Consider the following 25,075-nt stretch of genomic DNA (forward strand, 5'->3'; position numbering starts at 1 on the left):
GTACGATGCTGCATTCGCTTCCCGCGTTTGCGCGTCTTACTGGTATATATATATATATATTGTTAGACAGTCTGAGTGTACTTGACCATTCTGTCCCCCTTTTGCCGGTTCAAGTTCGGTCGGTCACTCTTTCTGTCTGTTATAGTACGATGAAGCTTTGTTACAGGTGTATTTATATAGTGGATTCAGATCCCAGGACCCTACAGCGACTTGCCTGTATGGCCTGGGTATCTATTGAACTGCTGATGAAGAGAGAGCACCGCCCTATACCCCCAGCGTCTCGCCTAAAGGATAGTGCGGCCTCTGTTATTAAGGCCACCCTCAGCGCCTCGCCTGAGGAGTCTGGCCGTTGAACACAGAGGTCATAGCGTCTCGCCTGTGACATGAGTTGGGTTGAAATGCAAACTTTAGTAGATTTCTTCTCTTTGTCCTGACTGTGCATGGCAATTGAGGCAGCTGACACATCGCTAACCCAATACTGGATAATTATACCCTGGAAACATAATTCAATATTAGTTACAACAGTATACTCACCAAAAATAGACGGATACAAGACCAGGGTGTTGTTTTTCCAAAAAAATCGAAGATTTATTATACAGTTGTAGTTGCACACAAAAATGATATAATCCAAAAAATAAAGTAAAATAAAAAGTCGTTTAGCAAAACTGGAGATATTCGGCAAATTACTACTACGTTTCTAAAACTGGGCTATCTACTTCCTTTGAAAAGCTTAGAGCATCCTCTGTGATCTGGTACCTCTCCTATCCCCTCCGGACTGAAGACTGGAACCCTGAACCCTCTGCCCTGAGGGGTTTTATACTGTATGGTCCTGAGGGGGAGGTAACCTCTGCTTGTTTTCTGTTTTTTTTTTATTATGCTTTGATATTTTTGGAAGATGGCTGGCGCCAAATAAATCACTATGGCTTAGTGAGGGGAAACAGACACACATTCTTATGCCAACTCCTATTTATTTATGGGCCTTTACTTATCAACTAAAGAGATCTAAGGACCTTTTACCATGTCCTATACAAACACACCTCCTACAAACATTACATTTTAGCATTAAAACTAATTCAAAACACACTACTGTCTCTAAGAATCCAGGGAGGCTAAAATAACATCATCCCTACTTTATATTAAAACTTGTATTTTTACTTAACCTGTTTAGGCTTACACCATATGTTGTCATATGATCACATGAGCAACCTGGAATCAAAATTCTACTTAGTTAATAGGGAGGCGCAAACAATCATCCCTTTTTCAATTCAATTTGTAAACTATTAAAAACAAAAACAGTTAATAATCATATCAGTTTCAGAGGTGAAAACAAAAACAACACAAAAAATTGAACTCATAGTGTCTGCCACAATCAGCCAACATGGGGGGTGAAACTAGGGGGGGGGGTTGCTAATCTCCAAACCAAGGGAGGTCACTAGGTCAGCCAGACAGTTCACTGATATCCTGATAAGGAGGACAACATGCAAGTCAGCTGCTTCCTTTCTTCTTATCCAAATGGGGTATAAAATATATTTTCACAGTACCCATATAAACTTGACCATACAAACTTTACAATAGATTTATACAAAAACACTTTGGCGAACAACACCAAAGATCTCATCATGGTTATGACATCAATCACCACTAAACCGCCGTCTTCCCTGATATATCAGTGGGCCATGTGGAACTTCAAAAGTTCCCCTTCCTGCAGTCCGCCCTGGCCTCGCCGCCTTTGAATCTTCTCCTGGGTTGAGGTTCTGGTCGTTTTGACATGTGGTCAGCTATCAGATCTGTGTCCCTGGCCAGAACGTCCTTCTTCTGTTCTCTTGAATGTAAACATGCCCATATTCATTCTTCTGGACATGCTCTCTTGAAAGAAACTCATAACGCCTTGGGTAAGCATTATATCTCTTGCGACCCCACTGCCCATATTCATTCTTCTGGGATCGCCCGGTCTGCATTCTGGGGACCTTTTCCTCATACTTTGAATACTGCGTCATCTGCTGGGGAGGCGGCCTCTCCTCTATTGAGGATTGCCCTGTGAAATCACTGGCCCTTGACCCTTGACCCCAGCCAACTTCACAACCTACTGCCGGCCTGTTGATATATATATATGGATGTATAATGGATTGTAATGCATTTTAAGAGTGACTATAAAGCATTATAAAATTATGAAATAACATACTGATACAAAGAAAGTGTCATTATACAATGATTTGTGGTATACACACTTATGAGTGCGTATAACTGTAATTATACAGGTGATCACTGGCACACTGGCATAAGTGTGATGTGTGAGAGGGGTGTTTTTTATTTTAAAATTAAGTATTCAAAAAGGTTATATAGCTCAGTTAAATGAAGTCCCCTCACATCTATATACAAATTACATCTTGCACATAATTCTATAGTCATTCAAACTCCTAAATCTGACGGTGGAGGGAGTCTGTATTATTACATCTTGATGTGAAAGAAATAAGAATACACATGAAGAAGAATGTTTTGTATAGCCCATGGACAAATATTTGATTTTGATGCGGCATCATAATTAAACTTACTAGTGATGATATGGCGCGCACACTGACTATCAAGACAATTTAAACATGCCAAAAAGGTTGTCAACCTCTGCTGTAGGCTACATGGCTCCTGATTGAAGTGTCTCTATTCACTTGGTGTGAGCTTGGTTTACTGAACCGAACTATACAAGGCAGTATATTGTTAATATGAGATTAAGATATTTTTTTAACCAATATAAAATGCTGTCTGCAGCCTTGAGTGATTGCAGAGCTGTATTAATAAAAGGCATCCATGAAAAACATGACAGTTTAGTATACAACTAGGTTGAGGGTGTTGCATTTCAGAGAGACAGATACAAGTACAATTAAAGTGTGGTATGAACAGCTTTATTTCACAGGTCACGGGACAAATCTAAATAGTACCACTGTATTCCTCATCTTTTAAAATTTATGATTAGTCGCCAAAATCAAGATCCTAGGTGGTCTAAAACTTGAGCTAAAATAACAGCAGGTGGCGGCCATTTTGAAAAACAATGGCTGCTATGGTCACAGGACAAATCTAAATAGTACCAATTAATGTACCCCACATCCTTGAAAATGTATGATTAGTCACCAGAATCAAGATCCTAGGTGGTGTAGAACTTGAGTTATTGTAAAATAACAGCAGGTGGCGGCCATTTTGAAAAATGGCTGCCATGGTCATAGGGAAAATCTAAATTGTACCACTGTATCCCTCATCCTTGAAAATGTAGTCTTAGTCACCAGAATCAAGATCCTAGGTGGTGTAGAACTTGAGTTATTGTGAACGCAGTGAGCACTTACTATGAGACCTAGCAGATCATGTCTGTGTGTCTGTGTGTGCGTCCCCCTTTTGTGCCCATATATGGAGCTACGTCCAAATATGGAGTGTGTCTGTCTGTGTGTCTGTCTGTCCCGCTTTTGTGCCCATATATGGAGCTGAGTGATTTGTGTCACCATGACTCAGCCATAACCATATAAGGAGTCCCCAAAGCAGCTATACCTCAAAACCCAAATATGTACGAGCTGCGTTCGCTTCCCGCGTTTGCGCGTCTTACTGGTTGTAAAATAACATCAGGTGGCGGCTCTTTTGTAAAATGGCTGCCATGGTCACCACGAGACAAATCTGTGATGGCCCTATAGCCAAAAATGTTCCTTAGGGCATGCTCTAACTGTGTGCCAAATTAGAATACTGCCCATTATTCAAAAACAATAATTTTATTGTTTTAGGAACACTTTTGTCAACTCCGTCAGATACATGTCAACTCCGTCAGACACAAAACCTGCTTGACGTCTGACGGAGTTGACAAAATTGCATTTGTTTTCATCTTAACCCTCTGTAGTACAATGTAGCCATTTCGTTTTTTCTTCAGTTGTTAGCTAAACCTAACCCTAAACTAAAATACTATAAACATTATTTTGGAATTCTTAACAATAATATAATAACATAATAATGTCCTGACGGAGTTGACATGTAAAAGCTGTGACCACATTGATATCAACATTGTTTTGTTTAAAATATCAAACAATTGAATGCTTGTCAGACCAGGTGCTCCACTGTTGCAACAAATATAAACGGGACTTGGAAAAGGAGACTTCAGGCTAAATATGTCGACAATATTTTCTGATTAATTTAAGACTTTTAAAAAACCTGACGGAGTTGACGGAGACGTGGGACACACATTTGATGAGATACCGTAAATCCTCTTTTAGGAACCCGGGCTATTATTTACTCAACCGATTCCGATACCAGGGTTTTATTGGAAGGAGGCAGCTATAAGAAGGGAGGAATTTATTTCTAATTTTCAAACCGATCATAATGAATGAAACCACATTTTGTGTCAGTTTTACCCAGTAAAATGTACTGAGCCCATTTATTGAAACCAAGTACCATAAAATGTCTGCCTTGGTAGTGCAATCAAATAAACAATATTGAGGTACCGGTAGGTTACCGGTATCTTGGTAAACATGAACACTATACCATTATATGGTATACAGTAACAACAATAACAAATTTCACAATTGTAAGTATAGAGATGACTGAACAAACATACCTTGGCGTAACAGTCAGCTTGAGCCATATATTTAAACAAAAAAAAGCCTACTAGTGCAATCACACAAACAATTGAGGTAGACTATCTTGGTAAACATTAGTAACACTAACAACACAATTGTAAAAAATAAAATAAAAAAGCTTACTGATAGTGCAAAAACAATTCTGAGGTCGGTTGGTAAACACTAACACCATACCATTATTATGGTAGCCAGCAGCATACGGTATAACAATAATGAGAGAGAGAGAGAGAGAGAGTGAGAGAGAGAGAGAGAGAGAGAGAGAAACCACATGCCGTGCAATGTGTGCAGCAGTATTACGCACAGGACGCAGCATGAGAACGACAGAGAGGGAGGGAGAGAGAGAGAGAGAGAGGGAGGGGGGGGGGTCGCGTTAGCAACAAGCGGCTAACAGCATACCGGGGTAGGGCAATAAAGGATAGATCCGTCAGGAACATGGGGGCCTCCGCCCGCGGTGACCGCGGCCCCATGTTGCAAAGCGATCTATCCTTTATTGCCCTATCGGTATGCTGTTAGGCGTCAGACAATGTCACAGTGAAACAATAAATTGTGGGCTCAAATAAAATGCGCAACAGCAGCTTCAGCAAAACAGTCAAACAAAAAAAGGCTTTTTTTTTTGTACAGCCTACAATCCGCTATGTAGCTTACAAATGAAAGTGCAACAGATTGTAAAGTGAAATCACCTTACCTTACTGGTAAAACAACGATTACAGATCACTCACTAGTCACTGCCCAGTCCTCCAATTCGCCATCGTCTCCGCTAGCAGCATTGTCCTCATCATCCAGTACAACAAGTTCGTTGTTTAGCAACTCCTCTTCGTCCTCTTCGTTTTCCTCGGCTGCGAGCCTGTTCTCATCTTGCTGTCGGAGACGCAGTTGGACCAGAGCCTCTCGTCCTGTGGCGCAGGGCTGTCCCTCCCTGAAGCACAGGATGCGGTCGTCTTCACTCCCGTCAGGGTTCACAGTCTGTCCACACACTTTGAAAGACTTTATGATCATATCTTTGTCCAACTTGTCCCAGGCTTTGAGCACCCAGGCCACAAGCAGGCGGCGGGCGGGGGCTCTTGGGTTACCTCCGGTCGTGAATGTCTTGTCCACGTCTCCAGCCATCCACTGATCGTAGGACTCATGTAGACTCGCCTTGAAGGGCTGATTCCACATCACATCAGGTGCTTGGACATATTTTGTGCACCCTCCCGGAATCACGGCGGTGGTCATGTTGTAGCCTTTCAGTTCAGCTTTAGTGGCGACACTGATGTGACAGCGGTATGCATCCCACACCAGGAGACGTTGAGTGAAACTGAATTTTCCCACCACTGACTTGAGCCAATCTGTGGTGAGATCATCATTCATCCAGCCATTCTTAGATGTGGCAACCACTGCTCTGGTGAGCTCCTCATTCATTGCCTTCACTTCACGAATAGCCCCCTTGAAGACGATAAATGGCTTGAGTTTAGTGCCGTCGGCCTTAGCAGCAAGGACAACGGTGAGATGACTTTTCTCGTGTCCAGTTGTTTTCAGTGACACGCTCTTTGTGCCCGTGACATCAATAGTGGTGGGAGCCACCATATCAAACCACACGGCGGTCTCGTCCATTGCAATGATGTCCTTCTCTAAAATCCCCTTAGAGCCGACAGCCTTGCCGACGTAGTCAACAAACGAAACCAGTTTCTCAATAAGTTTATCTGGGTCTTTCTGTGCCATCGTGGTGCGGCGTCTCAGTGACAAGCCGTTGCGCCGCAGAAACTTCTCTAGCCAGCCCTTACTGGCCACAAAATGCTTGTCTGCATGACGCACGTTTGGGTAGATTTCCTTCGCTTTGTTTTGAATCAATTTCCTCGACACTCTGTTGTGTTTGTCGCGCATTGCATATATCCACTCCAAAAGTTGTGTCTCCAACTCCTCGCTGACTTTTTTTCTTCCCCCTCCGGGCAAACGTGCTCTTTCATTGTTGGCAGCCTTTAGGTCATTCTTTTGTTTTTTCCAGTACCTGATTTGCCTAGGGTCAACATTGAAGTGCCTTGCTGCTTTCTCTCCAGAGTGCTCCGCTGCATATCGCACCACCTCCTCTTTGAACTTAACTGTAAACTTTCGTTTTTTTCCACCGGTAGCCATGCTTGGACTGTTGCTTTGTGAACTTGTGTGTAATAGTTTCTCTCGCCTTGTTGTGAATGTGCGAGCCTGGTGTTTTAACTCGGAAGTATAAAGTCAGGTAAGGAAGCGTACCGCCGTAACGTATACGCCCACATACAAAAAAAAACAACCGGCTAATAAAAGGAGGCCGGAATTTATTTACTTAATTCGACGCAATCACCGGTGATTAATAGGGGCCCGGTAATTAATAGAAAGGAGGTGTTTATTGGAGGATTTACGGTATTTATTGGAAAATATAAAATTAACTGTGCATATTGTTTGCTATGTTGTTGACAATCTACTTTCATTTAGTATGTATATTTATGTGATTGTGACAGTATTAGACACTTTTTTGGCTGTTTGAAATTGTGACCACTTGCTGGGGACAGGCTAAATACAGGCATTTTTGGGTACAGAGCCTGCTGTTAACTAATTCAGATGGAATATGAAAATAATTATAATGAAATTAATGTCATAAGAATACACAACTTTTGCTTTTGCTTTTATTCTTATGAATACATTTATTTTTTAACATAAATAAGGCTCTTATGTGTGGGACATGTTTTTTTTCCACTTTTGTCCCTCATCTCAAGAATGAGTGACATATATGTATAGCATAGTATAGTTTCATTATATAGATATTCCACTGTTACGTTCTTAGCTTATGCATGTTTCATGATAAATTCTTTTTATGTGATGTATTACCATGCTTTTTAGTTCTTGCTTAATGTAAATCGCCCTGGATTAAGAACGTCTGCTAAATGCCTAAATTGTAAATTGTAATTACAAAATTCAGGTTTTTTACTCTGACTGTATAGGCTATTGGTGAACAATAGTAACGTTTTAGGCCACAATCTGGAACTAACCTAATGTATATGTGGTGATGGTGACTTATCCAATTCCTTTGTTCTGACTGAGGAATGCTTCCCTTCCCCCCAATTGATTCACTTGCAAGTGCTGTATGTGTGATTTTAAAACTTGTACATAGTGTGGCAAACCAGGGGAAACAGCCAGGCCTATTCCCCACAGAAGTAGGCTGGGGGAGGTGATAGAGGGAGTATATCACCCTGTACAGGTATTGCAGCCAATGGGAGCCTGGACATGGACGCACCTGCAGCCAGTAAGGCAATCAACAGAAGCTTTTAAATAGCCGACGCCCAAGCTGCCTGGTGAGTCAGTTTGGACTAATGGAGGAGTGAGGAAGCAGGAATCACTCTGTTCATGAGGAGGCTGGTATGAGGGATATCTTACAGGCTGACTGAACTCTACAAGGGGGAGCATACAGCACTCTCCCCCACCTGGATACATTAGTCACTAGCTCTTTCTCTGCTCTTCCCACAGAACTGTGCATAGAAGCCCAAGCCCCTGACAGGAGGAACCCTAAGTTGACGTTTTGCCCTGTTTTCCCCTTTCCCTAACAAGTTAATAAAAGACAATTTAAGTTATATGTTGAATCTGACTCTGAGCCTCTTATTTTATTGTGAATCTTGCCTATTCTCCCCTGGGTTGCCACAAGTAGTGTAGACAAATAAACCTGTAGCCTACATGGCTATATACAATTATTGTAGACAAAAACACTTCTATATGGCTATACAAGTAGTGTAGAGTGAAGACAATTAACTCATTTATGATTATTAGGGCTGTCAAATGATTACAATTTTTAATCAGATTAATCACAGCTTCAAATTTAATTTAATTTAAAAATGTTGTTTAGAAACCGATAAGCTACACAGAAGAAATAGTTCAAAGTTTGTTACAAATGCTCTCACATCACCTTGATGGTTTGTCAGGTTATCATATTTACCTGCCAAGTTAGTACTACAACTGACATCAATCCTATATTACTTGAATCTCCATATATGGAGCTGACTAACCTCGACATTACTGACTGTTCATCACCTGAATCTCCATATATGGAGCGAAACCAACACATCCATCATCAGCTGGATATACATAGAGAAGATGACTAAACCAGTTCAGCAGAATGGTATAAAAGGAGCAGACCTCCCCAGAGAAGATGACTAAACCAGTTCAGCAGAATAGTATAAAAGGAGCAGACCTCCCCAGATTTCAACCAACTCACTCAAGACACAGGATACAGGACAAAGACCTCTTCAAGACTACATTCAAGACCTTTGACCCTCATTAGACGATCACGATCAAGCACACCTCAACCCATATGAGCCAAGGTACTGACCATATACGACTCCTACAGTCCAAGGTACCTTTAACTAGCTTCCTTAGACCATCTTTCCAATGACGTGGCTCAAGTTCTAGTCGGACACCACTGTGGTCCTATCCTAGGGTTTGAATAACAGTCCTTTCCTTTAGTAGTATTTTTTTAAAGTCCTTTTTTTAACCACTTGAACCCATAGTAGTCCATAGTCTGGGGGAACATTAGCCAAAAATAGCCGATCTACAAGTTTGCAATGCAACGCATTGTGAGCTTGTAGAACGGCTATTTTCTTGCCAAGACTAGACTAGGGTTTAAGTGGTTAAGCACTAAGTTGGGCAACAAACATGACATGAGTATTGAAATAGTTGACACCCACTATATTATTCAAGGCTAAATTTCTGTTAGAAACAAATCTGGGTTCTTCTGGGTTTTAGTTAGCAGACAAACGGTAAGACCTGAGGCATACACAAGAAAGAACCTTTAAAAATGATCTATTACCCATCTGTTCTGTCAATCTTCACACAAACAAATGACAACTGAATGAACTGATTTGACAGTCTAGTCTTCAAATACATTTATTTTGAAGATAGTCCATGGACAGGCTCAAAAAAACAAAAATACAAAAAGGGTCAATCATAACTTTTCCATGAAAATAATTATAAAAATAAGTAACAAACATAAGAGTAACTGTAACGGCCAAATGAGTGTAATTGTCAAAATGAAGTTGTGACCATGAGGTGGCGCTGTTGGCTTTATAAGCGTCTGCTTCACTGGCATGGGTAGGGAGGCTTGACCCGGAAGGGCAATGGTTTTTGACCGCAGGTACGTTATGCTGTTGAAACACTGTGGCGCAAAACATTTGTCTGTCTGAAATATTATTTATTGTTTGTGTCTAACTATGGTCTGTCTATGAAATCACGCAGATGCTGTACTATGGTGAACACTGAACGGGTGAAGCAATAAATCATAAAAAGCATGAAGACCTGCCTGTGTTATATCATTGGCGCACTGACACACAGCCAACAGTACAAATTAACATCAGCGCGTCAGCCAGGTCCAACCACGGGATCACCCCCCTCAGTAGCTCCGTATAAGACGGACACTCCTTTAATATATACATTTTTATTAGATTTCAGAGCTTAAGCATAACAGTAAGAAAATGTTCACTGGCATAACGATCTATTTTACATTGGTTTAATCAGTTACAATCCACATTCAAGGACAATCCATCTCAAACAAAACGATCAAGGCTTGAAGATGTGATGTAAGGCAATCAACATGTTATTGGTTCGGATTCTGAGTTGCATTGATCAGTACTATTTGCATGTATACAATAAGATGTTACAAGGACAACATTTCAACAATGACTCCAACTTGACCAGGAGCTCCAACGAGCACAAATGGCCGTGTTTGTGGCTGGGGAGCCAGCAGGGGGGCATTTTGAGGTGGTCCAAAATGTTCATGTTCTGTGGCCATCTTCTCTGTACATAGCCAACTTCCACATGTTTCATCATTGTCAAGTACAGTAATGACATTGTTACATTATAACGAGAGAAGTGTGTGTGAGAGAGAAGTGGGGCTCCAATGCTCCCCAGACCAGCAGTAGTGACAGGGACTATACAGATGGGGGAATTGGCAATAACTTAATTGGGGAAGAAGTGAAACAAACAACCCAATAAAACAGATCACAAAGTCAAAGATTTCTTGGCAGAGTTCATTTCTTGTATTTTCCAAGGTGTTCACGGGAAATGATGAGTCTCTGAATTTGGGCTGTTCCCTCATAGATCTGGTAGATTTTGGCATCCCTCATCAGTTTCTCAACTGGATATTCGCTGTTGAAGCCGTTGCCTCCAAATATCTGAACAGCATCGCTGGCGACCTGGTTGGCAATGTCTCCGGCATAGGCCTTGGCAATGGAGGCAAAGTAGGTGTTCCGGCGGCCCACATCCACCTCCCAAGCTGACCGCTGATAGCCCATCCTGGCCAGTTCCACCTTCATGGCCATCTCAGCCAGAAGGAATGCCACTGCCTGGTGATCAGCAATGGCGACTCCAAAGGTCTTCCTCTCCAGTGCGTAATTGGTGGCTTCATCAAGAGCTCTCTGTGCCAGTCCTGTTGCCCCTGCCGCTACTGGTGGCCTGGTTTTGTCAAAGGCTCCCATAGCAATTTTGAAGCCAGCTCCCTCTCCGATGAGAACATTCTCCTTTGGGATCCTCACATCCTCAAATGTGATACCTCTGGTGTCTGAGCACTTCTGGCCCATGTTCAGCTCCTTCCTACCAACCAGTATACCAGGTGTGTCAGCATCAACAATAAAGCCAGTAAATGCCTTGCTGGTAGGGCATTTAGGGTCAGCATTAGTGCGAGCCAGGAGGAAGTACCAGTTAGCTTTTCCTCCATTGGTTATCCACATTTTCTGTCCGTTAACAACATACTCATCCCCCATCTTAACAGCTTTGGTCTTGAGGCCAGCTACATCGGAGCCTGCACCAGGCTCTGTCACACCATATGCACACATAAGCGGCTCCTCTGTCATTCTTCCCAAGTATTTCTTCTTCTGTGCATCATTACCAGCAAGGATAACAGGCATTTGACCAAGAGAGTTAGCCTCAATGGCAGTCTGGACTCCTGTGCAGCCATACGCCAGCTCTTCTGTGATAAGGCAGGCATCAAAAATTGACAGGCCCATTCCACCATAGTCCTCTGGAATGTGAGAGTTCATCAGACCAAGCTCCCATGCTTTCGTGATGACTGGCCAGGGATACTCGCCACTTCTGTCATATTCTGCAGCAACTGGAACAATCTCTTCACGTGCGAACTTCCTTGACAGCTCCTGGAACTCTTTTTGCTGGTCAGTGAGATCAAATGAGAACCCCAATGATGATATCTGCTGGGATGCAGGCTTTGCACTGGCAACAGTGCTCTGGAGCCTGAGTCCAGCCTGCACACCGGCTCTCAGCACCTTGTTGAAGAGCATTGTTGACGTTTCTACAGAATACCTTGTACTTGGACGCTCCTTTAATAGTAACTAAAATGAATTGTACAGACACTAATGTCTGGCCCGATATTTGACCTCGTAAATTCTTCTCATAATGTCAATCTCCAACTATGGTTCCCTCAAATGCGTTGGCACGCGCCTCTACCTTTGTGAGCTCCTCCTAACGCTCCCAGGAAAATATACTAGTGATGTCCCTTCCTTCATCAGTGACGTGACATCACAAAGCCAACAAAAGGCTTTGTGACGTCACGTGACATCACAAAGCCAACAAAACTACTGGACCTACAAAGCCTACAAGGAGAGGCACAACTATCAGCTCTGGATCAATGTTATAGATTTTTAAAGACGGGAATGTTTTAAATGTTTGTTAATTAACCTTCTTAAAAACCTAATCTATAATCTTGAATATGTTGGCGTTGTCGGTCCTTTATCCAAGGATTTAGCGATGATGTACATGGATATCACGCATCAGGGACATGCTAGCTAGCAGCTAGCTGAAGTTACTTGGATCCAATCTGACCAAAGTGACCATGTTGCTTGACATGGTGCAAGGAATCGAAGCAGGAGACTTTATTATAATTCAGGATTCTGTAAACTACTCTGGTCGACGCCTTCTCAAGAGCTTCATAAAAGCAGCATTAGACAGGGCGGAAGTTGTCCATGTCTTGGGCTTTGATGTTAGTGAAGAAGAGCTTAATGATGGATTGAAAGGATCTTCCATTCAAAGGCTACACTTTCACAATGCATACTTGGACCCCCTTGGATGGACCGAACATCCACCTTTCACAGTTCAACAGTTCTCTGCCGAGGAGATTGTCAATCTTATCAAGAAAACACCACAGTCAAGGCCGGTGACCCTAGTAATTGACTCTATTTCGTGGGTTTTGAGACATCTCAGCCCCTTTGCCATCTGTAAATGTCTTCAGCAACTAAAGAAAGGGGGAGCTGTGAGAACAGTTATTGGCCTGCTGCACTCAGACCTTCATCAGCATGGCATCGTAGGAAGTGTGGGCCACTTGGCCACTGCAGTCATCGCTTTGACTCCTGGGCTCAGAGGACACGAAGCGGCCGCAAAAACAACAAGACGCTTAAAGTCTGGGAAGGTTATGCAACACGAAGATATTTTCACGATCAAAGATGATCTTACAGTCACAGTACAGAGCAAGCCATGTCAACGTGGAACCATACAGGCTGAACCTGGTGAACTTGAGGCGGACCCAGCAGCCAACCTGACCTTCAACCTTCGCTTATCCAACACAGAGCGAGAAGCCAAGGAAAAGCTGTCTCTTCCCTTTGTCTTCAGTAAAGAGAAGAAATCAGTTCTCCTTAAATCAGGCCCCGGTTCAGGGAAGATTCTGTATGAGCCTGATGCCAATGACGACTATGACCAGGAGGATCCTGATGATGATCTTAACGTCTAGGCCTAGGGCAGGGCATAGAAACCCACTGGAGTTTCCGTTTTGTGCCAACCTTGCCATTCACGGCTTTCTGCAAGCAACTTAAATGTTATTATGCTATCTGAAATCTAAAGTTGCAATACCAACCCCTAACAGCCCATTCATTGAAACCGAAAAGTCTTATCTGATTGTGAAAAACAATGTTATAACTCACCAACATTGCAGCTGTACGAAAAGCTTAGTTTATCCACTTTGTATCTGTCAAGCTTTTGTTTCATACAAATCCACCATAGACATCGTTATGACTCGAGCTACTTCTCTCACACTTTTTGTGTGCGTGTGTGTGTGTGTGTGTGTGTGTGTGTGCTTGAGTTTGGAAGTGCTCGTTGGAAATCACGCAACAGTCCTGTTTTGAAATTGCACATAATGCAGGAGGCAGCAGAACATTGTATTATTGAACTCTGAAGTTATCGTTGTCCCCCTGACCCACTTGGGGGGAGTGCCACTCATTTTCGGCATTTTGCTGTGACATTGATATACCTTGTGGTATGAAGGTGGATCGTTAACATTGTGAATCACATCTTAATGACATCATCGGGATTTGTTTCACAGTGTTGGTGATTTTTTTCATACCTCCAGTTCTAGGAAACACTGAATGGGGGACTTTTTTATTATTTCCACAAACAGCTCAGGGGTATGGTGAATGAATGAATGAATGAAACTTTATTGACAGCCGTAGCCAGTAGATGACAAACAACAATTACAAACATACAAAACAGTTACAAACTAGAACTGCACTCTGCCGAGTGCATACTTGCTTGTTGCACACTAGTAGGCCATAAATGGCCAACTAGTGCGCAAGCAGAGCGCGCAAGTACTTTCGACCGCTGGAAACTATCACATCTCAGTATCTTTGTGAAGGAACGTTTGAAATGTATAATCATTACGTGTAACTATTTGCTACCTAACTACTTTTTTACAGAAAAATGAATCATTGATATGTGATGAAAAAAAAGGTATATAAACTGAATTAAAATATATTATACAGTATAATTATTTTATTACTTATTGTAAATTGTCAATTGTTTTAAATGTATTTCATTTTGTACTATAGTGATATTAATACTAAATCATGATCAGAGTAATATGTGTCTCTAACTTCAATTTCTGTAATAATACTTTCAAATTTGTTGAAATATACATGATCTAAAATACTTCCGAAATCTGTAGTTGGATTTGTATTTAATTGTATGGATTTCTGTCCTTTGTCCTAAAGTCCTGTTTGGTTTAGTTAGTTATATACTTACACTACAACGACGTTAAGCTTAATGGTTAACTTTTTGACATTTGCGTTACTTTTATACACTCCAGAAACATAATGTTGTATTACTTACGTCATCAGAAATGGTCATCTGTGTAATCTGGTCCCAGCAGACCAAGCACAGATTTACAAATTACAAATCACATTACAACTACATACAGAGTATGTAGTTGTAATTTGATTAGCAGTATACTGTGGTTACTCGGTTCCAAAAAGTGACAGCCAAGTTTTTTTCAACAGTTTTTATGTATATGCAAGTCTGTGCCTGGTTTGCTGGGACCAGATACCACATTACGTCATCGTTGAGAGCTGGGACCAGAGTACATGGTGTGTATATGTATGACTAGCTCTCAGTGATGACCTAAGAGAAATGGTCATCTGTGTAATCTGGTCCCACCAGATACATTACATCATCGTTGAGAGCTGGGACCAGAGTACATGGTGTGTATATGTATGACTAGCTCTCAGTGATGACGTAAGAGATATGGTCATCTGTGTAGTCTGGTCCCAGCAGACCAGGCACAGATTTACAAATTACAAATCACATTACAACTACATACAGAGTATGTAGTTGTAATTTGATTAGCAGTATACTGTGGTTACTCAGTTCCAAAAAGTGACAGCCAAGTTTTTTTCAACCGTTTTTATGTATGCAAGTCTGTGCCTGGTTTGCTGGGACCAGATACCACATTACGTCATCGTTGAGAGCTGGGACCAGAGTACATGGTGTGTATATGTATGTGATGACGTAATGTGGTTGAAAAAAAACTGGCTGTCACTTTGAAGAGACCAAGCTAAATTATTACTTGCGCGCTCTGCTTGCGCAAGTAATAAATACATTGGTTCATAAAACTCTCTCGTAAAAAAATATCTGCATCTGCATCTGTTCCATTGGCTAGTGCCTATCACTGCCGGGTGACGCGCTTCATTTTCACGCTTGTGCGCGGCTTCCATTTGACGCTGGGGCAAGCTTTTCCGGGAAGCTGTCCGCGTCAGTCGGGAGCGGAGGTGGAGCTTCTTTTCCATCCACCAGCTGTCTAAAAACCCCATGAAGAAGAAGGGCTTCAGGTCCTTCTGACGTGTCCACGCGCGACAGTGTGCTTGCGGCCGGAGAGGGGTGAAGGAAGGAAAGAAAGAAAGAAGGGAGAGGGGTGTGGTGAAGGAAAGACAGAAGGAAAGAAGACAGAGCGAGAAGGGTGAGGTGGAAGAGAAGAGGCAAATGTTACAGTTCTGGCATCTTTGCTCGTCTCTTAATTAAATGTACAGCTCCTTTTGCTTTGCTTTTTAGTCAAATCTTTTTCTTCTTTCGTAATTTAAATAAAGTTTACAAATAGTTGTGCATTTGTGTGCTTACTAGGCATATATGCAAACAAAGCCCCTGCCCTTCTACACATTGAAGATTGAATACTGATATACAAGTGTTATATAACAAATTTTCAAATCAAAAGATTTTCTCTCCGGCTAATGAGCCCTTTTTAAATGCACATCCAATTTCCTCTGCACATCCATGGTACTTACTGGAAGACATGTTAGAGGGTTGCAGTGAGTGGGTTCCAGCCAGGTACGTGGAACATCAAGATCCACGATGAATACCCCTTTTCCCTGTAGAAGATAGGGTGGTGGGGTGGGGGAGGACAGATAGAAGAGTTGTAGATGGCCTATGCGCCACTGGGAGCGATGACCCCCAAGTAAGTAAACAAATCCTCCCAATTCCAGAAAAATGTGATTACTTCAGAAATTCAGAATAAAAATGTTCACCACCATGGAGTCCATGTCTCGTCTTAGCCCTAGGGGTAAGAAGGTTCTCTCTTGTGAGGCATGTATCATGTTCTTTAATGACCAGCTCCTCCATTGGTCTGGTCTGGTCTAGTACATAGCTGACCTACACATTACGAAGAATGCCAACAAATAAGGGATTAAAGCAAGAAAAATAAATTGCAACAAAACTGTGCACAGGAGGAAATGTGTATATTTCTATAATTCAACTACGTCAACATATGCCTGGAAAGACATGCTCCGAGACTTGGATCAACTGCAAAACAATGGCAAACAAATTAAATCTTTGTCTCAGCAATGCAACCACATACCAAGAGCTCTTGAAGGGGATGATGCACTGCTGGTGTCCATGAGGTGCGACAGGGCCTGATGTTTGAAATCACAGTGAGAGCCTCACAGTGATCCCCACAGTGGTGCACATCTGCCTGCACTGCAATATAAAGTCAACGTATAACTAACTGTAAATATTAATAATATGCAATTAACAGCTTTTAACCATTATGCAAATTAAATCACACAATATGAACTATGTAACCCTATTTAAGTTACATACGTGCTGTGTTGTGGTGGTGTTTTGGTTGTGTCGACCTTATAACCGTGTCTGGTGACATCCCTAGTGTGTCCACTGGAGCCTGCTCTGGTGAGGTCTGTTGAGCTAATGACAGAAAACAGATATACAGATATGAAATACAGCCTGAATTGCATCAAATTGCATGTTTACTACTGATAAACATGTTACCTGCTACCACCCTCCCAAGTGTGTCCAGTGTCATGCTGACATGGAGTCCTTTTTTCCTCAGCTTTGCCTCAGTTTCTCGCTCCTTTTTCTCATTGTAGTGGTGAACAATGTTTCGAACAAGAAATATGTGAGCTGAAGGGGACATGTTGTTAAGGAAGTAATTGTTCTTCCGCATCTCCGAAAAGAACTGTTCAACCACTTGGCTGTTTAGCTGACCAGCTAGCTCTGGTACGAGCTCAATCCTTCTCAGCAAGTCTCTCTCGTCTTTACTATTACTTTCATGTAATTTGTCACTTAAAACGTAATGTTCAGAGGACTTGGTTATTGGATGGCTGTCATCACCAAAGTCCGCATCTGGCTCCAAAAGCCAAGGAAGGCTGATCTTCAGCTTCTTGTCCTTAGCTGCCTGGATGTTCTCAGGGGTTGAAGGAGCAAGGCGGCCTTCATGTGGCTGGAATGGCAAACGTTCTGGCTCTCTCACACCAACTCTCACATTGGTGTGGTTTGCAAGACCTCTTGCAAAGTCGTACACAGAGACATTTGGGAGATGTTTCCACGAGAGAAGCAGATCGATCAGCGAAGTCTCTTGGGCCCTCTGCTCTAATGTCAAACTTCAAGCTGTAAACTACACCGCAGGGGACACTTGATGGCAGCTGTCTAACTATACTGAATGACGCCAGCACCCCGATTTAGAACAAGCATGGGACAATTATTATCATTCTACTGGAATGTGAGGTAAATGTAAAATTCCCATCTCTTTAAAACAGAGTTTTGTATGTGACATTTACTATTGTGTAATTTTGTTATTATACACGAAACATGTCTTTTCAGATTGACCAATACTCTTAATATGGTGGACTATTGAGTCAGTTGTGTGTGGCATGATGCTACTGTACAATACCAGTAATGACATAAATTATGCCATTATGTCTGATGGTAGGCTATGGGCATATATGGCCAAGTATCTAACTTGTTAGATACAGATGTTTACATACAAAAGTATGTATTTGTCTCGTTTGTATGTGTTTTTGAGTGGTGCAACCACTCCTACAACCAGCAATGTCCATGTACCTGTGTACCTGTGTATGTGTTTTTGAGTGGTGCAACCACTCCTACAACCAGCAATGTCCATGTACCTGTGTACAGTACCTGTGTGTGTACCTGTGTGTGTGTGTGTGTCTATGAGCACGAGTATGTTACGTATTTATACCAGTAGGGGGCGCCAGAAACAGAGAGAGGGGTAGTGCTGTGTGTCTAATGAGAGAGAGAGAGAGAGAGGGGGGGGGGGGGGGGGGGGATTGCACCACTCAGTTCACACATGTGTGATTTTTTTTAAACAAAGCGTTTAAAGAAGACAGAGGTTGTGAATATTGTGGAATGTTTTGGGGGATGTCTGTCCCATCACAGAAAGGTGATAATGGGTTAGGGTGTGTAACCTTATTGCTGAATGGATCGACCAACCAATAATTTGCATGTGATCCTTTTAGTATGATAAGTAGAGTGGCTATAGCCTACTCCTACAGTATTGTGTGAAAGGAGTGGAACATGCATGTAGCCAGTATTGGGAATCATTTGCATTCAAATTATTTAGAACAAATTCATCAAATAGACATCTCACACATGCATGTTTAAACTTGTGACATGATTGAATAGATTTTCTGTCCACGCCTAATTTCCTCTTAGTATACTGCCATATACAGAAAGATATTTCACCAGGGCATGTTAAACTACATGTAGAGACAATGTTAAAACTACATGCAGATAACATGTTAAAACTACATGTGCATAACATGTTAAAACTACATGTACAGTATGTATGTTGAAACTACTATGACCCTAGAATAAAAACGTAGAATTGAGTTCCGAAACAAATTCCCTGAAAAGTGCAGCTCTGCAACAACTGTTATATACAGATATGTATACAGTTAAAAACATGCATTTTTGCTTCTTCCTTTCATTGATATGTTATTATTTAAATGTTCAATTAAGGCAACTATGTTCAAATTCAGGGTAGAATAGGAACGTAACATAATGCAAATTTAACTTTATTATGTTTTACTGAATCTGATGTATAATGTTTGTTCTCTATCGTGTTCGAGACTGGCTCTCCACAGTCCACTACATATTATTCAATATGTACGGGAACTGACCCCACGGGGCAGTGTACATGGATATCTCTTTAAGACACATCCTCTATGGTGGCCCTGCCCAGATGCCAATCAGCGGGCTATTTAAGCCCCATCTGTGCAGAGCCACTTTGATCTTTTGATTTCCACGAGAGCAGACGTTACGTAGGCTATCTCAGCAGTTTGGAAACGCATCAATAAAAACAACATTAGAACAGCTGCGTGGCACACAGTCCACTTACCTAGGTAAGAAGAGAGCCGGTCGTCGCGACTCCTCTCAGGGCGCCGCGTATAGCTCCATCAAAAAAACAGCAACAGCAACAAGCTGCAGGCCTAATCCGCTAGACAGTGGAGGAAGCCTCAGCTTGCCCGGGCGTCCGTTCCCTAGTGAAACCCGACCACGTTGGGGGAAACTAGGTTCGGTGTGGCCAAAGCCAAGTGCGAAGCCGACCCCGTTGGCGGAGCCTTGGTTCCCTGGCTGCAGAAGCGGTGAGACCTCCGGGTCTATCATCGCGGCTGTACACCGCGGCGGCGGCCGGCGGGGTAGAACCCAGAGGAGCTGACCCAGTCGGCGTACTCTGAGGCCATCTACGGTCGTTGTTCGTTGCACCGCGGTCCGGCCGGACCACACGGCAGAGGGGAAACAATAACAAACTCCCGACTTCCGCGTTGACGTCATCACGTCGGCGGGGGGGGCTCTAGTGAACACACTCTGTCACCCTCACTCGTCGTGTAGGCTGGTTGCCAGGTTGGCTATAATATAAGTGGGGTTATACACAGTAGATATTTAGGTATAGATAGTATACTGTGATACATATCTGACTGTATACCCATCCAGGTACTAAATAAATAAATAGCTATACTTCATGTATTTATATATATATAGATAAATAAATATATGCAGTTATAATACATGTCTATATACTATCTGAATAATCAAATAAGTAAATAGATAGATATCTATATGTATATGAACATATAAATGTAAACTATAACACATAGCTATATATATTAAGGTACATAGGGGAAACAGATAAACATGGCCAGTCCAGTGCACACCTGTTCGGTGTGTGCGGTGAAAATGCCCATGGAGGACGGCCATGACAGGTGCATGCTGTGCTTGGGTCTGGACCATGCACATACGGCCAGTTTGGACCCGGCATCCTGTATAAACTGTTTCATCCTGCCGGCTAGAGTGAGGGAGGCCAGGGCTCGATCATTCTCTCTGGCACCGGTAGAGGATATTTTAGCCCAGCATCAGGCCAAGCGGCTGAAGACTGCCGTCGGGGGCGACCAGCGGCAGAGGCAACCGCCTACAGCCACAGCTTCGTCAGCCCCACCAGCTCCGCTAGCTCCGCCGACCCCAGAGCGTCCTACAACCATGGTGGTGGCTCCTCCGGCTCTACGGCGCCTTATAACCAGAAAGAGGCGCCCCTTTCGCGCTCCTGACGGTGGGGGGGGGGGGCTCAGCCCCCTCTTGCCGCCCCCTGGAGCAGACATTGTTCTGGGGGACAATTGGGGTGGACCCCTGGGTGATTTCCACCATGACCCAGGGGTATCGACTGCAGTTCCTGCGTTCGCCCCCACGGACACGGTCTGTCACTGTTACAGTGGTGGCGGACGTGAAACACAGGAAGGCTTTGGCAGCAGAGATCACCACTCTCCTGGTGAAGAGGGCCATCAGAGTGGTGCCGCAGGCCACCCAGCAGGCGGGTTTCTACTCCCGGTACTTCCTCATCCCCAAAAAGGATGGGAGGCTGAGACCAATTTTGGATCTGCGGGGGCTCAACAAGTATTTGAGACCCCTGCGCTGCAGGATGCTGACGGTGCCGAGGGTCCGACAGGCCATCCTACCAGGAGATTGGTTTGCATCAATCGACCTGGAGGATGCATATTTCCAGATTCCGATATGGGAGGGACACAGGCAGAATCTCAGGCTCGCCTTTGACGGCAGGATCTTCGAGTTCTGTGTCCTACCGTTCGGAATTTCACTAGCCCCCCGCACGTTTACGAGGTGCATGGACGCAGTCCTGGGACCTCTGCGGGAAGAGGGCCTTCGCATCCTGAACTATTTGGACTACTGGCTGATGTGTGCCCGCTCAGAGGGGCAGTGCCACGACAACGTGGCTCGGCTCCTGCAGCATCTGGGTCACCTGGGCCTTCGCCTCAACGAGAAGAAGAGCAAGCTCCAGCCGTCACAGTCCATGGAGTTCCTGGGCATGTGTGTGGATGCCAGGGCGGGGACTTTGTCCCTCACTCCGGTGAGACAGGCCGCCATCAGGGACTGCTTGTCCCAGTTTCGGCTGGGGGCCAGGGTGACCTGGAGACTATGTCTTCGCCTGTTGGGGCTTATGGCGGCCACAGTACACATCGTGCCCCTGGCACTCCTGAATATGCGGCCAGTACAACGTTGTCTGCTCGGTCTGGGCCTTTGCCCTCAGAGAGACCTGCAGGCCATAGTACGGGTGACACGCAGGCTGCGAGTGGCCCTCCGTTGGTGGGAACAGCCGGCCACTCTGACGAAGGGCAATGCGCTGGGTCCGGTACTGCGTTGTCAGTTGGTGTCCTCCGACGCCTCGCTGACAGGCTGGGGAGCAGTCCACAACGGCAACGGCGTCAGTGGTCGGTGGCAGGCGCCTTAATCGTCCCAGCACATCAACCTCCTGGAATTGCGGGCAATCTATCTGGCGCTTCCAGACAGAATTAAGGGGCCGCCATGTCCTGGTGAGAACGGACAGCACAGCAGCGGCGGCTTATGTCAACAGGCAGGGCGGCTTGGGCTCCCCTCGCCTCTGCAGTCTAGCCCAGACGATATGGGAATGGGCACACCCGCGGCTCAGGTCCCTGAGGGCGATGTATGTGCCGGGCCAGGAGAATGTGGCTGCAGATCAGCTCTCCCGAGAGGGACCCCCCCGTGGGGAATGGAGACTACAGCCGCAGGTGGTGCACGAGATCTGGAATCAATTCGGCACCGCCGTGGTCGATCTTTTCCCCTCCAGGGAGTCGACGCATTGTCCCCTCTTCTTTTCCGTGGGGAGGGACGACCCTCCCCTGGGCACAGACGCGATGGCACATCAGTGGCCGAAAGGTCTCCTTTACGCCTTCCCTCTCTTCGTCCTCCTACATCCACTCCTCCAGAGGGTTCAGGCGGAGGAGGTGAGCCTCATCCTGGTGGCCCCCAATTGGCCCCACATGTTCTGGTTTTCAGCAATTGCTCCCCTCCTTCAAGGCCGGCCCTGGGAGCTCCCGGTGCGTCGGGACCTCCTGTCTCAAGCCCACGGGTCGCATTTTCATCCCTTTCCCCAGGGACTCAAGGTCTGGGCCTGGCCCCTGAGAGGGCCGAGTTCCTAGCCATGGGGTTGCCTCCATCGGTAGTTGGGACTCTGCAGGAAGCCCGGGCTCCATCTACAAGAAGGGCGTACGCTTTGTGGCGAGGCGTGACCTTGTCCGAGATTTGCACAACAGCATCTTGGTCGACGCCCCCCACATTCACAAGGTTCTACTGCGTGAACGTGGCAGCCAGCACCCAGTTCACAGAGCATGCACTGGGCTCCAGGCAGTAGCTTTGGACTGGCCTTAGCGTCTATGAGTTGGTTGACTGGCCTCAGTGTCTGTCAAGGCCAGCTGGGCCTAGGTGGCAGCTCGCACCTAGGTCACGAGTTTGTTGACTGGCCGCAGCGTCTGGCTGGGCCAGCTGGGCCTAGGTGGCGGCTCGCACCTAGGCCACGAGTTTGTTGACTAGCCTCAGTGTCTGGGGTCTCACTACCTTCCTGGACTACAATTCCCATAATTCTTTGGTGCACTGCTCCTCCTTGTGGATAGGGGGAGAGCTGTCTTACTGAGACATGTAGTCCAGGAAGGAAGTGAGCCCAGTGTCCATGACATCAGAGACAACAGGCTCACTGCTACAATCTAAAATATCTAAAACCACATATTACACACATAAATACCCCCAGAAAAGTGATCTAAAGCTTCTAAACGTCATTAACATATATTTTTTTGCAAAAAGGGTGAAGTGTCCCTTTAAATAAATAGACGTGGAAGCAAACTTCATGTGTTAAACAAGAAAAGACGTGGAAGCAAACTTCAGGTGTTAAACAAGAAAAGTACCATGTACTTTTTTTTTTAAACACACACACACAAATGAAAAATACAAATATACAAATCACTAGCTCAATATAGCCTCGTAATTTAATAAAAAAAAAAAAAAAACTCGAAATCAAACTCGAAATGTCACTGCGGGCCCGGGCATTCAGCCGCTCTGTGGCCAGGTTGGGCGCAATAGAGACAGAGGCCGTCTCTCATTCGGCGGTTTCTCTCCCGCTGCTCCAGCGCTGTAATGCGGGCCATGCAGGCGACATCATGCGTTTCCAGCTGGTCCGTCTGCGTGGCCTGGTCGCGTGCTGTGCAAGCCTGCACGGATGTGCAGACTTTCGCCGGCTCCTGCTCCTGCAACTTGAGTTCAGCCAGTTGTTTCTCCATTTTAGTAATGGTCTGGGCCGACTTCAGGGCGACGCTTAGCAGGAAGTCCATATCGACTCTTATTTTTATGAGCTCCTCGTGGATGGCGTTGTCCATGATATCTGCAGTCTAGCTTTGTCTTGTACTTGTCGCAGCGAATGATTTGAGATGAATGAAGCAAGCGCAATAATGATCTTGCCTATATAGGCTTAATTATAATTAGTTGCAGCTGGTTCCACAGGTAGCAATTGGCAAGTGTGTGTGTGTGTGTGTGTGTGTGTGTGTGTGTGTGTGTGTGTGTGTGTGTGTGTGTGCGCGCATGTAGCCTACTGGACTTTTTTTCCCCCTTTTTTCTTGTTCGGCATAATAAACGTACGTTTACATTGCCAAAGCAAAAGTGGAATAAAAACAACTTTATTATGAAACAAATTGGGTGCACCAGAGCTGTTACATTAACACTTGAGTTTATGAAACTATAAAGAGTATGCATTTTCTGTCAGAGATCGTTATACATTCATCTCTCTCTCTCGCCCGGCCCTCTCTCCCTTCCTCCCCCATCCCAAATCGGACAGACAGATGACAGACAGACAGACAGACAGACAGATTGTCTCTCTCTCTCTCTCTCTCTCTCTCTCTCTCCGTCACTCCCCCCCTACTCTCTCTCTCCCTCCCCCTCCCCCTTCTCTCTCACTCTCTCTCCGTCCCTCCCTCGGATCCTCTCTCTCTCTCTCTCAGCTCTCTCTCTAGCTCTCTCTCTCTCTCTCTCCCTCCCTCCCTCCCTGCAGGGCGCGTTCGGCTATGCGCACCGTGCGCAATGTGGTCAGTTTGTTGATGTCACAGAGTGCGAACGTGTGCCTTAATTATTTATGAACGACCAGTTACAATTAACACACCATTCACACTGAGCTACCCCACAGGTAGCAATTGTGTGTGTGTGTGTGTGTGTGTGTGTGTGTGACGTACTGGACTTTTTTTCCCCATTTTTTCTTGTTGGCGAACGACCATGTATGGGCATAATAAACGTACATTTACATAGCCAAAGCAAAAGTGGAATAAAAACAACTTTATGAAACAATAACATAAAGGTGTAAATCCCCCTCTCTCTCTCTCCCCCTCCCCCTCTCTCTCCGTCCCTCCCTCCCTTCTCTCTCTCTCTCTCTCTCTCTCTCTGTCCCCCCCCCCCCCTCTCTCTCTCTCTCTCTCTCTCTCTCTCTCTCCCCCTCCCTCCCTCCCTGGGCGCGTTTGGCTATGCACACCGTGCGCAATGTGGTCAGTTTGTTGATGTCACAGAGTGCGTTCAGTGTGCCTTATTTACGAACGACCATGCAGTTACAACACGGGTAGGGT

The 25,075-nt window shown here is 44.6% G+C and overlaps 2 protein-coding genes across 2 annotated transcripts; one reads left to right on the forward strand and one right to left on the reverse strand.

The window, feature by feature from the left end:
* Positions 1-10,034: 10,034 nt before the first annotated feature.
* On the reverse strand, positions 10,035-11,910 carry LOC308323963 (medium-chain specific acyl-CoA dehydrogenase, mitochondrial-like). The gene has a single exon (XM_080775847.1). The coding sequence runs from the start codon at positions 11,885-11,887 to the stop codon at positions 10,625-10,627; it is 1,263 nt and encodes a 420-aa protein (XP_080631973.1). The 5' UTR covers positions 11,888-11,910; the 3' UTR covers positions 10,035-10,624.
* A 307-nt stretch (positions 11,911-12,217) lies between these two features.
* Positions 12,218-13,798, forward strand: LOC308323569 (elongator complex protein 5-like). The gene is made up of 2 exons (XM_080775304.1): positions 12,218-12,270; positions 12,345-13,798. The coding sequence occupies exon 2, from the start codon at positions 12,439-12,441 to the stop codon at positions 13,327-13,329; it is 891 nt and encodes a 296-aa protein (XP_080631430.1). The 5' UTR covers positions 12,218-12,270; positions 12,345-12,438; the 3' UTR covers positions 13,330-13,798.
* Positions 13,799-25,075: the final 11,277 nt, after the last annotated feature.

This window comes from Protomyctophum bolini, assembly GCF_963924005.1.
Source record: "Protomyctophum bolini genome assembly, chromosome: 11".
Taxonomy (NCBI): domain Eukaryota; kingdom Metazoa; phylum Chordata; class Actinopteri; order Myctophiformes; family Myctophidae; genus Protomyctophum; species Protomyctophum bolini.